The sequence below is a fragment of the Rhinoraja longicauda genome, chromosome 23, assembly GCF_053455715.1.
Source record: "Rhinoraja longicauda isolate Sanriku21f chromosome 23, sRhiLon1.1, whole genome shotgun sequence".
Taxonomy (NCBI): Eukaryota; Metazoa; Chordata; class Chondrichthyes; order Rajiformes; family Arhynchobatidae; genus Rhinoraja; species Rhinoraja longicauda.
This window is the reverse complement of record NC_135975.1, coordinates 33,613,459-33,631,330: the sequence shown is the minus strand read 5'-3', so window position 1 is coordinate 33,631,330 and position 17,872 is coordinate 33,613,459. Positions and strand designations below refer to the sequence as shown.

Below are 17,872 nucleotides of genomic sequence, written 5' to 3'. Positions count from 1 at the left end.
ACGCTAAATTTAGTTTTACGAGAGTTTTCCGGTCGTACGTTATTAGTGCGAGTGTGTTCGTACTATTAAAATTAACATACAAGTTTAAAAAACCTACAGTCTCCGTGGAGCTACCAGGACAACGACTGGACTCGGCCTCACCATCACCATCAAGGTTCATGCCTCTGTTCATCCCTCTCATCATTTTATACACTTCCATCAGGTGCCCTCTCAACGTCCAGTGTTCCACAGGAAACCATGCTAGTCTGTCCAACCACTCTTTACAGATAATGCCCCCTGACGCAGGCATAACTCTGGCCAACCTGTTGCTCGCATTGTTGGCCTCATCTTTTATTCTGAGGCTGTGGCCTCTGGTCCTAGACTCCCGCTCTCCCAGTATCTGCCACTGTGTCATAGTCTGTCTCTTCCACGTTCAGTGCCTACAGCTGAGCCATTTGGCAGAGAGACAAACAGGCGACCTCCTTGCCCTGCACAATGGTCAATGTGTGCTCAGCATTGGTCAGATGTAGAGCCACAGATTAGCATCGTATGCAGGAAAGTGCAATTTAGTTTAGTATTATAGTGTGCTCTTATTTCAGTTTACTTTGGAGATGCAGCACGGAAACAGGCCCTTCAGCCCACCGAGTCCAGGCCGACCAGCGATCCCCGCACACTAACACTATCCTACACACTAGGGACAATTCACAATTTTTACCGAAGCCAAATTAACCTACAAACCCGTACGTCTCTGGAGTGTGGGAGGAAACCGGAGCTCCCAGAGAAAACCCACCCGGTCACGGGGAGAACGTACAAACTCCGTGCAGACAGCACCCGTAGTCAGGATCGAGCCGGGGTCTCTGGCGTTGTGAGGCAGCAACTCTACCGCTGCACCACCGTGCCGCCCCGTATTTGCAGAATATTAAACAAGTAACAAAGATTTAAAAAGCATTGACACGTTTATTAAAAACCAGAAGTATTTGCAAAATTGAATGCAAGAGGTAGATATTTTTTTCTCTCCAAAATGCGCTGAACTGGGACAAGTGTTAGCAAGAGTTAGATTTCTGAAGATTCCTTCACGGCTGATCGGAAGGGTGGGTGAGGAGGGTCGATAATGTCAATGTACGCGGCGGATGCTGCCTCGATGTGTGACATCCATGTTTTCTGAAAGAGAAGAAGTGTTCCAGTTGGTTTAGTGCGCTCCTCAGTACCATTACAACACTGGCCCCTTCTACCAAAGACACTAATGCCACATTCGCCCGGAGTGCTCAGTGTAACCTCCTACTGCAGGAAGAAAATGGTGGACAATTAGGGTGGCCAACTGTCCCGTATTAGCCGGGACATCCCGTACTTTGGGCTAAATTAGTTTGTCCCGTACGGAACCGCCCTTGTCCCGTATTAGTAGGGTTGCCAACTTCCTCACTCCCAAATAAGGGACAAAGGGTGACGTCACCGCCCCGCGCCCCACGTGACCTCGCCCAGCCAGCGGCCACGTGCTCCCGCTCCACGGGTGAGGTCACGTGGGGCGCGGGGCGCTGACGGTGCCTTGTCCCGTATTTGGAAGTGAGGAAGTTGGCAACCCTATGGACAATGGAGAAAGGAAATCCTGACCCCAGACTCAAGGTCTAGTTATGGACAAGCAAATCAAACTCAATCATACAACTGTCCCCTCCTCTGGTCTGTAAACTATCCTTGGTCTTAGTTTAATTTAGCTGAGAGATACAGCGCGGAAACGGGCACTTTGGGCCCACCGAGTCTGCACGGAGAGACGATCACCTGTACACTAGTTCTATCCTATACAGCAGGGACAATTTACCGAAGCCAATTAACCTACAAACCTGCACGTCTTGGAATCTGTGAGGAAAAACACGGAAAAAAAAACCCGCCCGGGTACTGGGAGAACGTACAAACTCGAACAGACAGCACCTGTAGTCAGGATCAAATCTGGAATTCAGTTTATCCTGGCCATTCCTAGTGCAGATTGCAGGGTGGCATGGTGGCGCAGCGATAGAGTTGCTGCCAGACACCCGTGTCGATCTTGACTACGGGTGCTGCCTGCACAGAGTTTGTACGTTTTCACTGTGACCACGTGGGTTTTCCTCGGATGTCCCTGTTTCCTTCCATACTCCAGAGACTTACTGGTTTGCAGGTTAATTGGCCTCAGTAAAATTTGTAGATGGTCGCTAATGTGTAGGATGGTTCCAGTGTACCGGGATCGCTGGTCCCAGTCATCCATCAGCCCCTCCCCCCCCACTCACTCCTCCACATTGCCTGCAAGACTGATCGTGAAACAGCACGGTACAGCACAGGAACAGGCCCTTCAGCTCACAAGGTCCACATTGAACATGACGCCAGGTTCAACTAATCTCCTCTGCCTGCACGTGATCCATATCCCTCCATTCCATGCACATCCATTCCCTGCATTCCCTGCTCGGCAATCGTTTCGCTCAACACCTTCGCTCAGTCCGCCTTAACCAACCTGATCTCCCGGTGGCTGAGCACTTCAACTCCCCCTCCCACTCCCAGTCTGACCTTTCTGTCATGGGCCTCCTCCAGTGTCATAGTGAGGCCCACCGCAAATTGGAGGAACAGCACCTCATATTTCGCTTGGGCAGCTTGCAGCCCAGCGGTATGAACATTGACTTCTCCAACTTTAGATAGTTCCTCTGTCCCTCTCTTCCCCTCCCCCTTCCCAGTTCTCCCACTGTCTCCACCTATATCCTTCCTTTGTCCCGCCACCCCGACATCAGTCTGAAGAAGGGTCTTGACCCGAAACGTCACCCATTCCTTCTCTCCTGAGATGCTGCCTGACCTGCTGAGTTACTCCAGCATTTTGTGATACCCTGCATATCCATGTGCCTATCCAAAAGCCCCTTAAACATCACTCCAGCGCCAACCCTGGCAGCACGTTCATGGCCCCCACCACAACCCTGCGTGAAGCCAAAGACCACTTACCCCGCAGGTCTCATTCCCCCCTCACCTTGTAGCTATGCCCGCTACACTTTGACATTGCAGCCCTGGGGAGAAAGGTTCTGACTGTCTGCCCATCCACGCCTCTAGTAATTTAATATATTTCCATCAGGTCTTCCTCCCCTCTGCCTCCAAAGCTCCAGATCATGTTTCAAGTCCAAGCATGTTGGCAAGCTGGAAAGGGTGCAGGGAAGATTTACCAGGATGTTGCAAGGACTCGAGGGCCTGAGCTACAGGGAGAGGTTGAGCAGGCTGGGACTCTATTCCTTGGAGCGCAGGAGGATGAGGGCTGATCTTATAGATGTGCACAAAGTCATGAGGGGATTAGATCTGGTGGACACACAGTCTCTTGCCCAGAGTAGGGGAATCGAGGACCAGAGGACACAAAGGTTTAAGGTGAGGGGGGAAAGATTTAATAGGAACCTGAGGGGTAACTTTTTCACACAAAGGGTGGTGGGTGTATGGAACGAGCTGCCAGAGGAGGTAGTTGAGGCTGGAACTATCGCAACGTTTAAGAAACATTTAGACAGGACATGGATAGGACAGGTTTAGAGCCAAACGCAGGCAGGTGGGACTAGTGCAGATGGGACATGTTGGTTGGTGTGGGCAAGTTGGGCCAAAGGCCAGTTTCCACACTGTATGACTATGACTCCAAGCCTCATCCCCCCCTACCTCAGTCGCTTCATGGAAACATAGACAATAGGTGCAGGAGGAGGCCATTTGGCCCTTCGAGCCAGCACCGCCATTCATTGTGATCATGGCTGATCGTCCCCAATCAGTAACCTGTGCCTGCCTTCTCCCCATATCCCTTGATTCCACTAGCCCCTAGAGCTCTATCTAACTCTCTTTTAAATTCATCCAGTGAATTGGCCTCCTCAAGCCCTCTGTTCTCGGGGAACTTTACATTGCTCCTACTTAGCCTATATTGTACAGCCCCCCCCAACCCGCCCCCTCCTCTTTCATTCAATGTGCGATAGGGCCCTTGCAAAAGCCTGGAAGCCCCCGGGCTTTCAAATCTACCAGTCACCACAGTTCCTGCAGTTTGATGTCTCCCACGTTACAACTTAGTTGTGTTCACTGTTAGACAATAGACAATAGACAGTAAACAATAGGCAATAGACAATAGGTGCAGGAGGAGGCAATACGGCCCTTCGAGCCAGCACCGCCAATCAATGTGATCATGGCTGATCATTCTCAATCAGTACCCCGTTCCTGCCCTCTCCCCATACCCCCTGACTCCACTATCATTAAGAGCTCCATTTAGCTCTCTCTTCAAAGCATCCAGGGAATTGGCCTCCACTACCTTCTGAGGCGGAGAACTCCACAGATGTACAACTCTCTGGGTGAAGGAATGGGCGACGTTTCGGGTCGAGACCATTCTTCAGTCTGAAGAAGGGTCTCGACCCGAAACATCGCCCATTCCTTCTCTCCCGTGATGCTGCCTGACCTGCTGAGTTACTCCAGCATTTTGTGAAAAAATACCTTCGATTTGTACCAGCATCTGCAGTTATTTCCTTATACTCTCTGGGTGAATGTTGATTTTACCTTGGCCGACTCAGAGTGTGTTTGAAGTGTGAAGACCCCTATGCACTGCTGATAGCGGTTTTGATGTATGATGAGAAACGCGTCGCGTAATCCAGAGCCTGCAGGCAACAAGACCACAAGGTCATCCAAGTGGAGAGAGGAGACACACCAACAAACAACATTATGGTTCAAGAAGGGTCCCGACTAGCGTTGCCAACTTCCTCACCCCCAAATAAGGGACAAAGGGTGACGTCACCGCCCCGCGCCCCACGTGACCTCACCCAGCCAGCGGCCACGTGCTCCCACTCCACCAATGGCACCGTGACGTACTACGGTTTTTAGGATCGAGTGGTCTATCTTGCTCTGCTCTATGATCTTTGGTTGACGGGTAGATTGAGGAGTGGAGTTGGGAGACAGAGGCACGTGGGTAGAAGGTGGAAGCAAACAAAGAAAAAAAGAGATACAAGTGGGCGGCCTAGCGGTAGAATTGCCGCCTCACAGCGCCAGAGACCCGGGTTCGATCCTGATTACGGGTGCTGTCTGTACAGTTTGTACGTTCTCCCCGTGACCGAATGAGTTTTCTCCGGGTGCTCTGGTTTCCACAAACACTCCAAAGATATGCGGGTTTATAGGTTAATTGGTAAAATTGTAAATCGTCTATGGTGGGTGTAGGATAGTGTGAGTGTGTGGGGATCGCTGGTCGGGCCGACTCGGTCTGTTCCATGTTGCAATCACTCTTAACAGACACGATGGGCTTGGTGTAGTGCCCTCAAACAGGGGGGGGGCTGAAACCACAGTCAGTACCGGCTGAATGGAAGGGGTCGATGTTCTTCAGTGTCAGTCTATCCAGTGGGATGGGTTGTTCCAGCACACTACACACCACTCCATCCCTGCCCACAGCTTGCAGCTCAGGAATGGGTGAAGAGTTTCTCGGCCCACTGTCCACGGCTGCTTTCTGCTGCGAGAACAAAACATCAGTTTAGTTTTGACTCTTGCCACCTGCACCAAGATACAATGAAGAGCTTTTAGAGAGACAGAGAGTGATGCAGTGTGGAAACAGGCCCTTCGGCCCAACTCGCCCACACCGGCCAACATGTCCCATCTACACTAGTCCCACCTGCCTGCGCTTGGTCCATGTCCCTCCAAATCTGTCCTAGCCATGTACAGTGCGTACAGTTTTTGTCTCCTAATCTGAGGAAAGACATTCTTGCCATAGAGGGAGTACAGAGAAGGTTCACCAGATTGATTCCTGGGATGGCAGGACTTTCATATGAAGAAAGACTGGATAGACTCGGCTTGTACTAGCTGGAATTTAGAAGATTGAGGTGGGATCTTATAGAAACTTACAAAATTCTTAAGGGGTTGACAATAGACAATAGACAATAGGTGCAGGAGTAGGCCATTCAGCCCTTCGAGCCAGCACCGCCATTCAATGCGATCATGGCTGATCACTCTCAATCAGTACCCCGTTCCTGCCTTCTCCCCATACCCCCTCACTCCGCTATCCTTAAGAGCTCTATCCAGCTCTCTCTTGAAAGCATCCAACGAACTGGCCTCCACTGCCTTCTGAGGCAGAGAATTCCACACCTTCACCACTCTCTGACTGAAAAGGTTCTTCCTCATCTCCGTTCTAAATGGCCTACCCCTTATTCTTAAACTGTGGCCCCTTGTTCTGGACTCCCCCAACATTGGGAACATGTTTCCTGCCTCTAATGTGTCCAATCCCCTAATTATCTTATATGTTTCAGTGTATACAAGCCCAATCGCTCCAGCCTTTCAACATACGACAGTCCCGCCATTCCGGGAATTAACCTAGTGAACCTACGCTGCACGCCCTCCATAGCAAGAATATCCTTCCTCAAATTTGGAGAGCAAAACTACACACAGTACTCCAGATGCGGTCTCACCAGGGCCCGGTACAACTGTAGAAGGACCTCTTTGCTCCTATACTCAACTCCTCTTGTTATGAAGGCCAACATTCCATTGGTTTTCTTCACTGCCTGCTGTACCTGCATGCTTCCTTTCATTGACTGATGCACTAGGACACCCAGATCTCGTTGAACTCCCCCTCCTCCTAACTTGACACCATTCAGATAATAACCTGCCTTTCTATTCTTACTTCCAAAGTGAATAACCTCACACTTATCTACATTAAACTGCATCTACCATGTATCCGCCCACTCACACAACCTGTCCAATTCACCCTGCAGCCTTATTGCATCTTCCTCACAATTCACACTACCCCCCAGCTTAGTATCATCTGCAAATTTGCTAATGGTACTTTTAATCCCTTCGTCTAAGTCATTAATGTATATCGTAAATAGCTGGGGTCCCAGCACCGAACCTTGCGGTACCCCACTGGTCACTGCCTGCCATTCCGAAAGGGACCCATTTATCCCCACTCTTTGCTTTGGACAGGCTAGATGCAGGAAGATTGTTCCCGATGTTGGGGAAGTCCAGAACAAGGGGTCACAGTTTAAGGATAAGGGGGAAGTCTTTTAGGACCGAGATGAGAAAGTTTTTTTTCACACAGAGAGTGGTGAATTTGTGGAATTCTCTGCCACAGAGGGTAGTTGAGGCCAGTTCATTAGCTATATTTAAGAGGGAGTTAGATGTGGCCCTTGTGGCTAAAGGGATCAGGGGGTATGGAGAGAAGGCAGGTACAGGATACTGAGTTGGATGATCAGCCATGATCATATTGAATGGCGGTGCAGGCTCGAAGGGCCGATTGGCCTACTCCTGCACCTATTTTCTATGTTTCTATGTTTACCTATCCAACTGTTTCTTAAACGATGGGATAGTCCCAGCCGCCATTACCTCCTCTGGCAGCTTGTTCCACACACCCACCACCCTCTGTGTGATAAAGTTACCCCTCGGATTCCTATTAAATCTTTTCCCCTTCACCTTGAACCTTTGTCCTCTGGTCCTCGATTCCCCTACTCTGGATAAAAGACTCTGTGCATCTACCCGATCTATTCCTCTCATGATACTGCATGCTATCCAGTCAACAAAAAGTCTATACACAAATACAATCAAGCGGCCCACAGTGCCAAGGTGAAGGGCAAAGCATACAACATAGAGGTCAACGATGTAACATTGAAGTGCGATAAAGTCTGACTAGAGACAGTTCAAAGGCCTCTTTGAGGTCAGGGCCGCATTCTAGCTGATGAGAGGACGGTTCAGTTGCCTGGTAACGGCTGAGAAGAAATTGTCCCTGAATCCCGGCGCTGAGAACTCGACCGGTGAGACCGACGTAGGGCAGAGCCACAGTGGTGGGTGACTCCATTGTCCGAGGTGCGGGCAGGAGATTCTGTGGCAGCGGGCGAGACTCGAGGATAGTGTGTTGCCTCCCTGGTGCCAAGGTCCAAGACGTCTCAGACCGACCTCAGAACATCCTCGAGAGGGAAGGGGAGCAGTTGTGCACGTGGGCACAAACGACGTGGGTAAGAGGAAGGAGAATCTGCAACGTGAGTGTAGAGAACTAGGCAGGAGGATGAAAAACAGCACTTCTAGGGTGGTTATCTCTGGGTTGTTGCCAGTACCTCGTGCTAATGAGGGCAGGAACAGGGAGATAGGGGATGTGAATGTGTGGCTGAGGAGTTGGTGCAGGGGGCAGGGATTTAGATTTCTAGATCACTGGAATCTCTTCTGGGGCAGGGGTGACCTGTACAAAAGGGACGGGTTGCACCTTAATTGGAGTGGGACCGACATTCTGGCAGGCAGGTTTGCTAGTGCTACACGGGTGGGTTTAAACTAAACAGTGGGCGGGTGGAGCCAACAAAGTGTGTACGGGTGATGGCTGGTTGGCACGGACTCGGTGGGCCGAAGGGCCTGTTTCCAAACTATATCTCCAAAACTAAAACTGAAAACGTTGAATCAATTTCCTGTTTTTACATGCGAGTAGTACATTACCTTTTTAACATGTTTAATCTTGGTGATAAGGAGTAAATCGTCAAAAAGAAACAAATGTACGTCCAGTAATTTTGTGGCCCCTGTGTAAAAAAAAAGTATTAATTAGAAGCAGTTTAATTCACATCTTTGACACGAACATGACGATATTTCCAAGCTGGAATAAGAGCCACTTACCCACCAGAGTGAGCCTTCCTTCATATAAGAGCTGTCTGTTGGCAGGCGAGAGCAGATTATCAGCACTGTTATCTTTCAGCAGGTGGCGAAGACTCTGCATTAAAATCAGACTGTTATCTACTTTAAACAGCAGCTCTGGAGTGAAAGGAATAGGTGACGCTTCGAGTCGAGATCCTTCTTCAGACCTGAAGGGTCTCGACCCGAAATGTCACCTATTCCTAAGGTCATAAGGTCATAAGTGATAGGAGCAGAATTCATCCCATTCGGCCCATCAAGTCTACCCCACCATTGATCTATCACTCCCTCCAAACCCCATTCTCCTGCCTTCTCCCCACATCCCCTGCCACCCACATCCTTTTCTCCAGAGATGTTGTCTGACCCGCTGAGTTACTCCAGCGTTTTGTGTCTATCTTCGGTCTCAACCGACATCTGCAGTTCCTTCTTACGTGTTATTTACTTTAGTTGAGAGATACAACGTGGAAACAGACTCTTCGGTCCACCGATTTCGTGACGATCAGCGATTCCCGTACACTCGCACTATCCCACACGTACCAGGGACAATTTACCATTTTTACTGAAGCCAACCAATCTACAAACCTGTACGTCTTTGGAATGTTGGAGAAAACCAGAGCACCTGGAGAAAACCCAAGCAGGTCACGGGGAGAACGTACAAACTCCGCACAGACAGCACCCGTAGTCGGGATCGAACCAGAGCCTCTGGTGCTGTCAGGCAGCAACTTTACCACTGCGCCACCATGCCGCATAAGCTGAGCTTTTGAATCTACCTTGTATACGAGGGGACAATTTAGAGGCGAATTAACCTACAAACCCGCACGTCTCTGGGATGTGGGAATAAACCGGAACGCTCGAGAAAAAACAAGGCGAACGTGCAAACTCCACACAGACAGCACCAGTGGTCAGGATGGAACCCGGGTCTCCAGCACTGTGAGGCGGCAGCTCTACCCCAGCGCCACTCTAGATAGTCCCTCTTAGTCTCCGACTCCACAAGCTCTTTCATCGAGCTGTGTTACAGGGAGAGGGATCCTGACACCGATCACCACGTGAGACCATGAGAGGCCAGTGGTCTCCCCGTACACCAACACTATCCTCTACACGAGGGACAATTCACATTTTTTTTAATCCAAAGCCAATTAACCTGCAAACCTGCACATCTTTGGATTGTGGGAGGAAACCGGAGAAACCAGATAGAGCTCTTAGGGCTAGCGGAATCAGGGGATACGGAGAGAAGGCAGGAACGGGGTACTGATTGTGGATGATCAGCCATGATCACATTGAATGGCGGTACTGGCTCGATGGGCCGAATGGCCTCCTCCTGCACCTATTGTCTATGTTTCTATGTTTCTTTCCAGGGCAAAACCCACACAGGTCACAGGGAGAACGTGTAAACTCCGTACAGACCGCGCGCGTAGTCAGGATGGAACCCGGGTCTCTGGCGCTGTGAGGCAGCAACTCTACTTTCACTGAAACGATGAATGGGATCAAATGATACTTTTCAAAACTACACCGGGGGGAGGGGGAAACCGAGTCCACGCTGACCATTGATCGTCCACTCTGCCGCTGCGTCACCGACCCGCAGAGGTACCACGTGCCCCCTGAGGTCACACTGAGCTTCAGTGTTGGAGCCAAGGGCAGAGTGATCTTTGCAGCTCACAGCACAGGGCAACTCCAGCACAAGTGGGATCCTTGGCCCAAGTCACACCGCCCTTTCAGAAGGGCGTGGACTGTGCTTCACTGATGCAGGACATTGCTTTCAGCTCTCCCCCCCACATCTTGTTATGATGCAGAGAATTGCCCATTGCATCTTCGGCCAGTGACCCAGTCTATTGATATTAGCCGTACTATAATCCACACTGCACACACATTTTACTCGATCGTTACCTATCGGCCTTTGTTCAAAGGCCTGTGGACGGACACTGGCTTTACCGACATGGTGATATCTTCCAGCCTCACATACATCTCTGATGTTTTTCCATTCACACCCATTCTTTATCCCTTCTTGCTTTAAAAAATGGGTGTTAATGGATAGTATAGATTTAGTTTAGAGAAACAGGCCCTTCGGCCCACCGGGTCCGTGCCAACCAGTGATCCCCGCACATTAACACTATCCTACACCCGCTAGGGACAATTGTTACATTGACCAAGCCAATTAACCTACAAACCTGTACGTCTTTGGTGTGTGGGAAGAAACTGAAGATAATAGACAATAGGTGCAGGAGGAGGCCATTCGGCCCTTCGAGCCAGCGCCGCCATTTAATGTGATCATGGCTGATCATTTATAATCAGTACCCCGTTCCTGCCTTCTCCCCATACCCCCTGACTCCGCTATCTTTAAGAGCTCTATCTAGCTCTCTCTTGAAAGCATCCAGAGAATTGGCCTCCACTGCCTTCTGAGGCAGAGAATTCCACAGATTTGCAACTCTCTGACTGAAAAAGTTTTTCTTCATCTCCGTTCTAAATGGCCTACCCCTTATTCTTAAACGGTGGCCCCTGGTTCTGGACTCCCCCAACATTGGGAACATGTTTCCTGCCTCTAGCGTGTCCAACCCCTTAATAATCTTATATGTTTCAATAAGATCCCCTCTCATCCTTCTAAATTCCAGTGTATACAAGCCTAGTCGCTCCAGTCTTTCAACATATGACAGTCCCGCCATTCCGGAAATTAACCTAGTGAACCTACGCTGCACGCCCAACATAATGTTAGTGTGCGGGGATCGTTGGTCAGCGCGGAATCGGTGGGCCGAAGCACGCCCCCTCCCTCTCCACGATCATCTCTCCACAGCTCCCCCTCCCTCTCCTCGGTCCCCCACGTGTCCGCACAGTGGTAGGGTTGCTGCGTCACAGCGCCAGAGGGACTTGTCCCGCCCCCTCCCCTGACATCAGTCTGAAGAAGGGTCTCGTCCCGAAAAGTCACCCACTCCTTCTCCCCCTGAGACGCTGCCTGACCTGCTGAGTTACTCCAGCATTTTGTGTCCACCTTTGATTTATACCAGCATCTGCAGTTTGTTCCTAAGCAGTAGACCCACCTCAGGTACAAAGGCTTTCTTGTTTCTCTCCCAGACTGGGGGCCAAACGATGATCTCCTGGAGCTGCTGAAACTTCTGAATCCGCTCCAGACATTTCACCTTCCCTTCCAGATCACCTGATGTCATACAAAAATAATCGATCAGCAGGAGTGGTGGCACGGTGGCGCGGCGGTAGAGTTGCTGCCTTACAGCGCTTGCAGCACCGGAGACTCAGGTTCCATCCCGACTACGGGTGCTGTCAGTACGGAGTTTGTACCTTCTCCCCGTGACCGCGCGGAGATGTGAGATCTTCGGTTTCTTCCCACACTCCAAAGGCGTGTAATTTATAGGTTAATTGGTTTGGTGTAAATGTAAACTGCCCCCAGTGCGTACAGGATAGTGGTAGTGTGCGGGGATCGCTGGGCGGTGCAGACTCAGGGGGTAGGAGGGCCGGCTTCTGTGCTGTGTCTCTAAACTAAACGAAAACGTGATTGTTCACATTGAACACAGGGCGCAGGAGAGTTGCTTAAGCTACTCATAGCGACTGAATTTTAACCCATTCTAGATCAGACGGCACCTGCTGTTCCTTGTGGCAATATGGTGGTTTATCAGCCACGAAAATAAAACGAATGTTTGACCGAATTTAATACAGAGAAATGTGAGGCGTTGCAGTTTGGAAAGTCTAACAAGGGCAGGACCTACACAGGACTCTGGGGAGTGTTGTAGAGCAGAGAGATCTAGGAGTGCAAGTACATAGTTTGTTGAAAGCAGCATCACAGGTAGTCAAAAAGGCTTGGTACAGCGGTCAAAATGGCTTTTGGCACATTGGCCTTCATCAGACAGAGTATTGAGTATAGAAGTTTTGAGATCGTACTGCACTTGTATAAGACATTGGTGAGACCGCATTTAGAGTATTGTGTTCAGTATTGGGCACCATGTTAAGAGGAACCCTAGGGTTAACCTTTTCACACAAAGGGTGGTGGGTGTGTGGAACGAGCTGCCAGAGGAAATAGTTGAGGCAGGGACTATCGCAGTGTTGATGAAACATTTAGACAGTTACTTGGATAAGACAGGTTTTAGAGGGATTTGGACCAAGTGCAGGCCGGTGGGACGCGTGTAGATGGGACATGTTGGTCGGTGTGGGCAAGTTGGGCTGAAGGGCCTGTTTCCATACTGTATGACCATGACTATGAGTGTAAAGGTAGACACAAAGTGCAGGAGCAACTCAGCGGGTCAGGCAGCATCTCTGAAGGAAAAGGATGGGTGACGTTTCGGGTCGAGACCCTTCTTAGGACTGAAAGTAGAAGGGGAGGGAACTGGAAAATGTAGGAAAAGGCCAGAACAAAGCAGGGCCGGCAACAGATGACCAAGGAAGGGTGGAGCCCACAACGGTCCATTGCTGGCTGGGGAAGAGGTGATAACGAAGGGATACAAGGATGCGAACAGTGGAACTAGTAGGATGCCTGGGGGGGAGGGGGGGGAGGGGGGGGGGAGGGGGGGGGGGGAGGGGAGGGGGAGGGGGAGGGGGAGGGAGGGAATGCAAGGGTAACTTGAAATTAGAGAAATCAAATTCATACGCTGGGTTGTCAGCTGCCCAAGCAAAATACAACTAAAGGGATGGCAAATATCTGTATGGCTGGAGTGAAGAAACTTCCAATAGGTTAGACTTTGTCTACGGCCATTGTGTATTGGAAGGGAGGAGTTGGCATCACGGTGGCCCAGCGGTAGAGTTGCTGCCTTACAGCGCCAGGGACCCGGGTTCCATCCTGACCAGAGGCGTTGTAAGTGCGGAGTTTGTACCTTCTCCCCGTGACCCACGTGGGTTTTCTCTGGGATCTTGTATCCTCCCACACTCCAAAGACGTACAGGTTTGTAGGTTAATTAGACAATAGACAATAGGTGCAGGTGGAGGCCACTCGGCCCTTCGAGCCAGCACCGCCATTCACCTCGATCGTGGCTGATCATACAAGTGACTGTGGTGTATTTGTTAATTGTCCCCAGTGTGTGTGTGTGTGTGTGTGTGGGGTCGTGCTGGCGTGCGGGGATCGCTGTGTCGGCGTGCCGACTCGTATTTCCGTGCTGTATCTCTAAACTAAACTGGTATGTTTCTACTCAGTTAGAGCACTGTGCATAGGATAGGACTGTGTACTAAGACACGAAATGCTGGAGTAACTCAGAAGGTCAGGCAGCATCTCGGGAGAGAAGGAATGGGGGAGATCCCACCCCCTCCCCTGACATCGGTCTGAAGAAGGGTCTCGTCCCGAAACATCACCCATTCCTTCTCTCCCCAGAGATGCCGCCTGACCCGCTGAGTTACTCCAGCATCTTGTGTCCACCTTCGGTTTAAACCGGCGCCTGCAGTTTCTTGTCCTACTCACAGATGGAGTTGTCCACCCGTTCTATGATGGCCTCGATCTCCTGCTTCACATCCGCCTGCGTGCATCTGTTGCAGAGATTCCTCAGCAGGAGCGGGTATCTGGTCAGCCTCTGCAGTGGCGAGATCAGCAGGTCGGACAGCTGCAGCCGCTTGCACTGCCCCTTCTGTTCGCACCACTGCTGCGTGCAAAGAGAACACAGAGAGAGAGCGAGAGAGAGAGAGAGAGAGAGAGAGAGAGAGAGAGAGAGAGAGAGAGAGAGAGAGAGAGAGCGCTGTGGGAACAGTGGGGACAGGTGCATCAACAGCACGGGTGGCGCAGTGCCAGAGACCCGGGTTTCCATCCTGACTATGGGTGCTGTCTGTCTGGAGGTTTCACGGTCTCCCCGTCCCCACTACGGCTGCTGTCTGTACGGAGTTTGTACGTTCTCCCCATGACCTGCTTGGGTTTTCTCCGGGTGCTCTGGTTTCCTCCCACACTCCAAAGACGTACAAGGTTTCTAGGTAAATTGTCTTGGAGTAAATGTAAAAATTATCCCTAGTGGGTGTAGGATAGTGTTAATGTGCGGGGATCGCTGGTCGGCGCGGACAAGGTGGGCCGAAGGGCCTGTTTCCCCGCTGTGTCTCTAAACGAAACCAAACCTGCGTGGGTTTTCTCCGGGTGCTCCGGTTTCCACCCACACTCCAAAGACATACAGGTTAGAAGGTTAATTGTCTTCGGTAATGATTGTAAATTGTCCCCAGTGTGTGTGGGATAGATATTAGTGTTCAGGGTGATCACTGGTCTGTGCGGGCGGAAGTCGGTGGGTTTACGCTAGTATCTCTTAAGTCTAAAGTAAATCTGATTGCAGGTGATCTAATAGCAGATTTTAAACTTGGTAATACTGGGTCTCCCTATAGACACATTAGAGGGTGGGAATAGATACTGTACTTTAAGGAAGATTCCAAAGTCGTCTCTTGTCTTCAGATTATTGAGGTAGAGATAAGTCGAAGAATAGTTCAGGCAATACTTCTGGTGACTATAGCACACGCAGTCCTGAAACTGAAGGCAACAATAATTTAAAAATCACATCACACAATCTCTCCCTTGCCACAGAATCATTGATACAAACATATGAATCTAATCTTCATGGAGCTGCCTAATTATCAGCACAATGGTGCCGCTAGAGGCACTGCCTCACTGCGACAGAGACCCGGGTTCGATCCCGACCACGGGTGCTGTCTGCGTGGAGTTCGCACGTTCTCCCCGTGACCAAGTGGGTTGCCACCGGGTGCTCCGGTTTCCTCCCACATCCCAAAGACGTGGGGGTGTGCAGGTTAATTGGCCCTGTGTAAACTGGGAGTGGGTAAATTGTGGGAGTGGATGCGGAGGTGGGATAACATAGAACTGGTGGGCCGAAGGGCCTATTTCCATGCTGTGTCTATCAATCAATCTAGAGATTCATGCGTTCCAGTGCGGAAGGTGTTCTGTGAATCATCACAGTTTCAAAGGAATTCTCAGAATTATCGGTCTGGTTAGACCCACGTAGTTGTGAGTGAGCACCACCAAAACAAGGAAGCAAGGTTTTACACAAGGATGCTGGTAATGAACTTCCACAACAGGGCGTCACCGTGGCGCAGCGGTAGAGTTGCTGCCTTACAGCGAATGCAGCGCCGGAGACCCGGGTTCGATCCCGACTACGGGTGCTGTCTATATGGAGTTTGTACGTTCTCCCCGTGATCTTCGGTTTCCTCCCACACTCCAAAGACTCCCGTGATCTCCGAGATCTTCGGTTTCCTCCCACACTCCAAAGACGTACAGGTTTGTAGGTTAATGTGCGGGGATTGCTGGTCGGCGCGGACCCGGTGGGCCGAAAGGGCCTGTTTCCGCGCTGTATCTCTAAACTAAACTAAACAAGCTGGAGGCTCGGTTCAATTAAGTGGAAGCCAGTGATTATGTCAGGACTTGTACAGCATTGCAGGCTGCTGAGTCACAGAGTGTGGAAACAGGCCCTTCAGCCCAACTTGCCCACACCGACCAACATGTCCCATCTACATTAGTCCCACCTGTCTATGTTTGGTCCATATCCCTCCAAACCTGTCCTATTCATGAACCTGTCTAAATGTTTGTTATGTTGTACCTGCTACTGTCCAGGTACAAGTGGACGTTGGGGGCAATCTCTGGCAGTGACTCATCTTAATGGATGACCTCAATACCTTCAGTGCTCACCAGTAGAAGCACGATCAATCACAATCACCAGTGGTGGCACAGATGCCTTTACAGTGCCAGAGACCCGGGTTTGATCCTGACTACGGGTGCTGTCTTTATGGAGTTTGTACGTTCTCCCCGTGACCGTGTGGGTTTTCCCCGGGTGCTCCGGTTTCCTCCCACACTCCAAAGACGTGTAAGCCTGTAGGTTAATTGGCTTCTGTAAATTGTCCCTAGTGTGTAGGATAGAACTAGTGTTCAATCGCCCACTCAGTGGGCCAAAGGACCTGTTTGCACTCTCTCTAAACCTAACTCTTCAGGTCTCATTGTCAATTTCTTCAAATGTTTTTAAATGTTCTGGTTTGAGATATTTTTTAATGTTTTTACTTGTTTCAAAAAAAGTAAAAAAATTAATGGTTTTTAAATCATAAGATCATGAAACAGAGTAGAATTAGGCCATTCGGCCCATCAAGTAAGCTCTGACTGACCTATTCTTCCTACCTTCTCCCCGTAAGCTTTGACACCCGTACTAATCAAGACCCTGTCAATCCCCGCTTTAAAAATATCCATTGACCTTTCGGAATGGCAGGCAGTGACCAGTGGGGTACCGCAAGGTTCGCTGCTGGGACCCCAGCTATTTACGATATACATTAATGACTTAGACGAAGGGATTAAAAGTACCATTAGCAAATTTGCAGATGATACTAAGTTGGGGGGAAGTGTGAATTGTGAGGAAGATGCAATAAGGCTGCAGGGTGACTTGGACAGGTTGTGTGAGTGGGCGGATACATGGCAGATGCAGTTTAATGTAGATAAGTGTGAGGTTATTCACTTTGGAAGTAAGAATAGAAAGGCAGATTATTATCTGAATGGTGTCAAGTTAGGAGGAGGGGGAGTTCAACGAGATCTGGGTGTCCTAGTGCATCAGTCAATGAAAGGAAGCATGCAGGTACAGCAGGCAGTGAAGCCTTCGTAACAAGAGGAGTTGAGTATAGGAGCAAAGAGGTCCTTCTACAGTTGTACCGGGCCCTGGTGAGACCGCACCTGGAGTACTGTGTGCAGTTTTGGTCTCCAAATTTGAGGAAGGATATTCTTGCTAAGGAGGGCGTGCAGCGTAGGTTCACTAGGTTAATTCCCGGAATGGCGGGACTGTCGTATGTTGAAAGGCTGGAGCGATTGGGCTTGTATACACTGGAATTTAGAAGGATGAGGGGGGATCTTATTGAAACATATAAGATAATTAGGGGATTGGACACATTAGAGGCAGATAACATGTTCCCAATGTTGGGGGAGTCCAGAACAAGGGGCCACAGTTTAAGAATAAGGGGTAGGCCATTTAGAACGGAGATGAGGAAGAACTTTTTCAGTCAGAGGGTGGTGAAGGTGTGGAATTCTCTGCCTCAGAAGGCAGTGGAGGCCAGTTCGTTGGATGCTTTCAAGAGAGAGCTGGATAGAGCTCTTAAGGATAGCGGAGTGAGGGGGTATGGGGAGAAGGCAGGAACGGGGTACTGATTGAGAGTGATCAGCCATGATCGCATTGAATGGCGGTGCTGGCTCGAAGGGCTGAATGGCCTACTCCTGCACCTATTGTCTATTGTCTATTGACCTGGCCAATAAATTCCACAGATTCACCACCCTCTGGCTCAAGAAATTCAAATTCCTCCTCATCATCTTTCTAAAGGTACGTCCTTTTATTCTGAGGCTGTACCCTCTGGTCCAAGATTGGGCGGC

At 50.1% G+C, this 17,872-nt stretch overlaps 1 protein-coding gene across 3 annotated transcripts in view; it reads right to left on the bottom strand.

Moving 5' to 3' along the window:
• Window positions 1–932: 932 nt before the first annotated feature.
• plekhg7 (pleckstrin homology domain containing, family G (with RhoGef domain) member 7) overlaps window positions 933–17,872 on the bottom strand; it is a 79,406-nt gene continuing 62,466 nt past the window's right edge. Inside the window, exons 10-17 of one of the 3 annotated variants that reach the window (XM_078420197.1) lie at window positions 14,885–14,995; window positions 13,958–14,132; window positions 11,601–11,716; window positions 8,557–8,650; window positions 8,383–8,462; window positions 5,275–5,428; window positions 4,492–4,589; window positions 933–1,140 (exon numbers count right to left, since the gene is read on the bottom strand). In XM_078420197.1, the coding sequence (XP_078276323.1) occupies window positions 1,033–1,140; window positions 4,492–4,589; window positions 5,275–5,428; window positions 8,383–8,462; window positions 8,557–8,650; window positions 11,601–11,716; window positions 13,958–14,132; window positions 14,885–14,995 (936 nt within the window). In that variant the 3' untranslated portion in view covers window positions 933–1,032. The remainder of the gene's footprint in view (window positions 1,141–4,491; window positions 4,590–5,274; window positions 5,429–8,382; window positions 8,463–8,556; window positions 8,651–11,600; window positions 11,717–13,957; window positions 14,133–14,884; window positions 14,996–17,872) is intronic. The other 2 variants (XM_078420198.1, XM_078420199.1) reach the window with 2 other exon arrangements.